Source organism: Lepidochelys kempii, chromosome 6, assembly GCF_965140285.1.
Source record: "Lepidochelys kempii isolate rLepKem1 chromosome 6, rLepKem1.hap1, whole genome shotgun sequence".
Taxonomy (NCBI): domain Eukaryota; kingdom Metazoa; phylum Chordata; order Testudines; family Cheloniidae; genus Lepidochelys; species Lepidochelys kempii.
In genome coordinates this window covers 25,685,673-25,692,459 of record NC_136385.1, presented here as the reverse complement: position 1 = coordinate 25,692,459, position 6,787 = coordinate 25,685,673, and the positions used below count along the sequence as shown (strand labels likewise).

The following is a 6,787-nucleotide window of genomic DNA, read 5'->3' as shown; positions in this document are numbered from 1 at the left end:
AGTAATGAAAGAAATTATGTTGTTGAGATTCAGGCTTTGGATGGAGAAAGGATTGAGGGTCATATGGCAGCCCTGTGGCACAAAGTTGGGCTGGTGGATTGAGTTGGATATGGGGTAGCTTCCTCTCCTGCAGAGGGTTAGTGTAATTAACCTACTTGTCCATTACTAGGTATCCTCCATCCCCTCCTCCAGAATGAGCTGGAGGAGAAGCATCACAGGTTATTCTTGGAGGAACAGAGACCCAACATCTAGCCCGTAGATAACTCTGTGTTACCCAGAGCAAGCAGGAAAAGGGAGTGTCACAGTTCAGAGCCACAGCACCTGTATTTCCCTTTCATGGTCCACTAAGGGCACCCACTATTCCTAGCCATCACCTCTCTTGGGCAGAGACCTGTGTCTTTCTGCCCCCTGTCTAGGGTTTTTCCAGGTTGCACAGTTTCCTGCCCACACTGTGAATTTCCCAGAAAGACAGACTGCATAAACCGGCCTGCTTTGCCTTGTGTTCAGAGGCTATAAATGTGCCACAGTTCAGTTCCACGCTGCTCTTTCTAAGTAACCAAATGTATTGCTAAGGTAAAAACATTAAAGAGAAAACTTAAAAGAACCATATCAGAATGTACATACATGCTAATAAGCCAGAGATCACCCCCTGATTCCAACAAGGGTTTGGGCCAGTGATCTGACCTTCAAACCCCACCAGGGGGTTTTCCTGTGGTCACAAGTTCATAACAGCTGTTCGTTCAAAACAAGCACATCCTAGAATCTGCAGAAAGAACAAGGAGTACTTGAATCTGTGAGTCACTCCTTTATCTAGATCATGTCTTTGATCTGAAGAGACCATGAATAGGTAATCAGCCAGACAGTAGGTTTCTCTTTAAGGCACAGCTTCAAGGATGGGTCAGGAGGTGGGTAATTTGCATCCCCCTCTTCCCAAGAATTTTATAGGGGAAAAAAAAATTCAATCTTCTCTGGCCCATAGTTGTCAAAGGGTCCTTTGAGGCTCATAACACTCCTGAGGTTTTCTTTAATCCTGTCTCCCTATATAATCCCCACAATAAATCATAAACATTTGCATTTTTTACACTGTGAACTCCTAAAATACGTAAACTTAATTCAGAAAGGTTTGATGTAATGCAATGAAGTTTATTGCAGGAAATGTCTCAGGGAATAACATCCAGAGGACACTTGGATTAGGCCTAAGGAAAGACAGTGTGCTGCTTGTGAAGGTGACTAGAATGCTGCAGGCAGTAGCCTGAGAGCTGATCATGGAAGGAAGGCAACTTGCACATTGAGACACAGAGGCTGGGTAAAAAAAATGACCCAAACAAGGATGCAGGCAGCTGGCTGACAGGGAGCTGGGAGCAGCAGGATATGCAACAGGAACAGTTCGAAAGCAAGGGGGGTGAGTCTGCCACACATCTGGACAACAGCAGGAGAGAATGCTGGGGGGTCCCTAAGGATAATACAGGACTGAACTCTGATTGGTGGGATCTACAGCCCAATATTTATTGTCCTGTAAAAGAGAGATGGACTAGAAGAGCAGCTCAGGGGCTAAGCCTGAGGAAACTCATAGAATCATAGAAATGCAGAGCTGGAAGGGCCTTCAAGAGGTCATCTAGTGCAGTCTCCTGCACTGAGACAGGATCAAGTGTACCTAGACCATCCCTGACCAGTGTTTGTCTGACCTGTTCTTATAAACTTCCAGTGACGGGATTCCACAGCTTCCGTTGGTAACCTGTTCCAGTACTTACCTATCCTATCATGAGGCACAGTTACCATGGTGCTCCCTCTGCTGGACTGCCCAGGGACTAACTTAGAGACTACTCATTATCTTTCATTGTGACTGTATAAAGTGTTGACCCTAGTGCAACAATTCTCGAATATTGGTACATGAAATACTGGTGTTGCACAGGCTGCAGTCAGGTAATATGCAGGTTGGTTTCAAGTGTAGTGTCAGAATAATATCCATTAAAATTACAAAGGTGGCAAGGTCAGTTTGTTGGCGTTTTAGATATGGTACATTAGGCCTTAAAGTCTGAGAACAGGTGGCATTTGAAACAATTTCCGTTCTGCCAGTCCTAGAAAAGAATCGTCTGTTACTTACAAAAAGTGTGTGTGTTTATTGCACCAAGGGCTAGAGTCTCTACACAAAGCACACTTCTCAATCTCGAATCAGGACTGGGCTGCCACTACACACAGTGACATCCTAAACTGGGGCTGATTAGAAACAGTCACAGTAGAGGGGGAAGCAAATATTATGTTGGGCAAACAAACTGCTTGTGAAGGATTCAGCAAAATGAAAAAAGCAGACCACACAAAAGTTGCAAAATGCTAAAAGTTTATTAATCATCATAACTTTTTTCTTCTTAGGAAACGAACAAAATAGAAAAAGAAAACATCCCACAACCAGATACCCACTGATGCTAGAAAATGGGGGCAACATTAATTGTGGAAGAAATGGTCCAGTACACTTATTTTTCCCAGAAACAAAATAAATAGCAATGATACAACATTTTAAAAAAATCTCAGCTTCCTAGGAAAGAATTTATATTACTATTATTATTACTTTTGTTTACAAAAATCCTTCATCTACCCCTTTTGGCAAAAAATATATTTCTTCTGTAAACAGTTAACCAAAAACAAATAATACAAAAATCCAAATTTTCATTCATTTACTATGCTGATGATCTCATGTAAACATAGGATAGTCTGCAGCAGCCTTGTATGATAGAGTTTCTTTCTTCCTTCCTTTCTTTCCTACAACACCACAAAACCCCCCAGTATCTTTAAAGTTTGAGAAGATGCAGTTACTATAACCTAAACCCTCTTTAATGCTAAAACAACAAACAAGCAAACAAACAAAAAGGTAGGAAGGTGAGAGCGATAGTCTGTGTTTTTCCTGGACTTGAATTGTTGACACTGCCTAACTGAACTGGAATCAAAGGGGATTTGAAAAGTTGTCTAATTCAATGCAATGATTAGTCAGTGTCAGTTGGGTGTGGGACACATTGTAATGACTGTGACTAGTGAAAAATTATTAACGACGCAGTGATGTTTGGCTGCTTGGCCTTGGGCAGTCAGTATCAGAATCACCACAGGGAAAATTTCAAGCCAAAAAGAGACTATAGTTTACATCAAGGACTTCCTAAAAGTGCCGTGGAAATAGTTAGAGTACAGTTCCAACCACTCCACCCTATTGAAGGAAAAGCTGTCAGTCATATAGCATCGCCGAGAAAAAACAAACCTCAAGATTTCCTAATGCTGCACCTCTCAAGTTAAAAGAAGACACTCAAAGCAATGAGACCCATTGATAATGGAAGCTGAAATAATTAGGAAACAGAAATTTCTAGGCTGTATACAGGAATTTCATCCATATGTCCAAGATTCTAGCTGCTTTGGATACTTGTTTATTATTAGGGGAAAAAAAGTGAGAAGATTTATTTCAGTCTATAGCCTACTCTTCCTGGTTTTGGTTCATTTTTCTGGTTCTGCTCCTGGTTCTAGGACTGCCCTTGTTGCTGCTGGAGCTGTTCCTGTTGCTGCTGTTCTTGCTCCTGCTGCTGTGCTGGAGGGGTGGGAAGGGTTTGGGGGATGCACTCTGAGCCCGCACAATCGCACTGCTCCACGTGGATGTATGAGTAATCAGTGGTGCTCCCATCAGGGCAGCTCAGGGTCACCTGTCTTTTGCTGGTCTTGACCTCCTGACAACACTTGCACGTGTGCTGCATCACATTCGCCTCAAGGGAATACCTGATTGGCCACAAAACAAAGCCAACAAGAAAGAAAGATTTAGAAATACTGCTGCAAAATCAACAACAAAATACACCCTCATTGCTAGATATCACCAAATATGGTGCCTCTTTGTTGGAAGCAATCGGCTTGACATTATTACTGTGACAATACTGTGGTGAAATATAATTTCAGTGAGACTATTTGCGGAAGAAGTTAGTGCTGCATGGAAGAGTGGCAGAATCTTACCCTACATTAATACTGTGCATTATCAACCAAAAATCTCAAAGTGCTTTACAAAGGTGGCTAAATATTATTATGTACATTATACAGATGGAGAAACTGAGGCACAGAGGGGCTAAATGACTGAGCCAAGGTCACACATTGTCAGTGCACAAATGATGTCCAGGATGAGACTAGCAACCCCATTTTTAAATGGGCAAGAGTTCAAGTCAGGGTGTCAGAGGTTAAAGCCATTTGTCGCTGTACCACCAAGCTTCCATCTAGTAAAAACTGATGGATCTTAAGGTAATTAACATCTTGTAACATAGCAGGTATCAGAAATCCAACTCAACGCAGCAGAAACAAACACCTGCTTGTTAGGTGGATATTGGATGCATTAAAAATGCATAATTTGCTCCCTGCCACCAATATAATGAATGAATGCCAAGAGGGCACAGGGACAATCATACGCAAGGAGAGTGAGTAATGAGCTTGTAGCCACTTACATTGAAGAACCATCACAGTTGCCTTCACAGTATGTTAGTTCAACGGGCACAGAAGAGTTGCATTCATTGTGACTGATGACAGTGGTAGTACTATGCAGTCCACAAACTGGAGTAATACAGGCAAAATAATTGAAAATATGTTTGTTTACCATATGCAGCTATTGATAGAAAACAGAGAGGTGGAGCTGACGTCATGTGTTCACCTGGTTTAATTACATATGGTGAAACGGTGGCTCCCTGTCCCTTAAGCACCGGTGCATGGCCCAGACAAAATGTTGCCACTGGCATCTCTTAAATGCACGGCCGGCTACCATGATTGGTGTGTCAGTCTATCCTTCGAAGAGAACGTGTCCAGGTATGCTGGAGCGTGAGCATGGCCCTGCCCCTTCCCCCTAATGGCTAGCATTTAGCAGTGGGGAGGGAGAAGCTCATACTATACGTTTTCAAAGGAGCTGTACTGTGTGCTGGGAATGTTCTTTTCCCAGCCACTCCCTATTCCCCTCTCTTGCCCCAGCAGAAGGCAAAGTGCCCGAACGTATTCTACACAGGCATAATGCCTCAGATCACATCAGCTCAGCCAATATATGTGTGCACCTGCCACCCATTGTGACTAATGTGCTCCAAAGCACTATTTAGACCATGTATTTTGTCTTTGCGCTACAGAATTAGCATGACTTACTTTTATGGCTTGGTGAGCATATTTTGCAGCAGCCATCTTCACTTAGCTTGATATCAGCCTGGAATGCAGAAATAGGGGGAAATGATTCAGAATTGGAGTGTACGTACCAATCTGGGGGTTTTCCCTGCTTCCCAAGTTTCCTTGGTGCCAGCAAGAGATCTGCATTGAGATAGATGCTGATTCGAAGCAGGGCTTGGGGAGCTTGATGGTATTCCAGTGAGGGGCAACTTCTGCATCAGTAACAGGCATTAAGTGGCGCTCATTTTCTCTTTCTACTCTCCGAGTTAAGCATTCTAATGTCGTATATAGTAACCCAACTTTTAAATACTGCATGCTGCAGATACATGAAATTCGGAGTGACTGAAGTTAGTGTGTTGCAAGTAAGGGATTAAACCAGCATTGGTCACATAGTTAATAGAATACTGACCTTCCACCTATGTGGCCCTGGTTTCAGTCCATCCCAAAATCTTGACTGAGTTGGATGGCTTTATTTCAGTCAATTCCCCTTCTAAATAATATACTCTCCTTCACCTTACTTAGTCTCATTGGGTGGCATTTTCAAAAGCACCTAAGTGACTTAGGAGTACATGGCCAATTAACTTTCAATGGAACTTGGGCGCCTGTATCACTTCGCACTTTTGAAAATCCCACTCCTTTTTGTGTGTTCTGTTCTCTACTCCGTGCTCTGTAATCCAGTGCAGCACATCACTGTGGCTCAAGTCAAATTCAAAGGGACCATATTTGAAAAGGCTATAATTAGAATTGCATCCCACATAATACTGGGGTCCAGGTATAATCTTTGGACACAGTGGTCCTGCTGTTTTTGCCTATCCTTCCCCAAGCAACAAACGTGAGAATTAGAGGAACATTTAAGGAGTACTTACCGGGTCGCAGTTTTCTAGGTGCGTGGTTCCACAGACTTTCCTTACAGTGACAAGGATAAACTGATCCTCAATTTGTTCACATTCATAGAAGGTACAGTTATCACCGGGCTCGTGCCAGACTTTTCCAGCCTGTAAGTAACATTTGTAAAAAATGAATAGAAATCTATGCAGTGTGTCTTGAAACAACCCTTTCTGTTCATACTATCTACGGCAGGGTGATTATTGTGCAAAAAGCAAATTTTACAGACCTTGAGGGCTAAATCAGGGGAGTTTCTGTTGAGGGCCTTTGTCATATTAGCAGCATAGCTACTGCTGTGTAAATAATAAAGCCCAGTTCATTAAAAGTGTGAGGAGACGATAATTCTACCTTTACACTTTCAAAATCATTTTAATAATGGGTTCACCTGCCCCCTGTTCAACTACCGCTGATTTACAGCCAATCCATAATTGTGCAGTAAGAATTAGCGATACCAAGAAACCTGTGGTGAGTGTATAGGTTGGCTTGGAAGGGAGACAAACTGGCTGTGGAGAGTCTCTTTGTTTCATCATCCGTCATGGTCCTCAAGTTGTATTAAAAGTGTATATACTTGTGAACCCGGTGCTGGAGATGTGTTTGTCCGTAATGACCTGTCATGCCCATTGTAAAGATATCTTGAGAAAATACACAGTGGAGCAAACCCTAATACTGTTCAAGACAGTGAATTGGAATTAATTTGCAAACTGGATACAATTAACTTAGGCTTGAATAGAGACTGGGAGTGGATGGG

At 42.5% G+C, this 6,787-nt stretch overlaps 1 protein-coding gene across 1 annotated transcript in view; it reads right to left on the bottom strand.

Annotated features, from left to right (window-relative positions):
* Positions 1-2,321: 2,321 nt before the first annotated feature.
* The window catches only part of LOC140912581 (mucin-5AC), a 57,795-nt gene continuing 53,329 nt past the window's right edge, over positions 2,322-6,787 (bottom strand). The window contains exons 46-49 of the mRNA XM_073347198.1: positions 6,021-6,149; positions 5,137-5,194; positions 4,458-4,563; positions 2,322-3,750 (exon numbers count right to left, since the gene is read on the bottom strand). Coding sequence (XP_073203299.1) covers positions 3,501-3,750; positions 4,458-4,563; positions 5,137-5,194; positions 6,021-6,149 — 543 coding nt within the window. The 3' untranslated portion in view covers positions 2,322-3,500. The remainder of the gene's footprint in view (positions 3,751-4,457; positions 4,564-5,136; positions 5,195-6,020; positions 6,150-6,787) is intronic.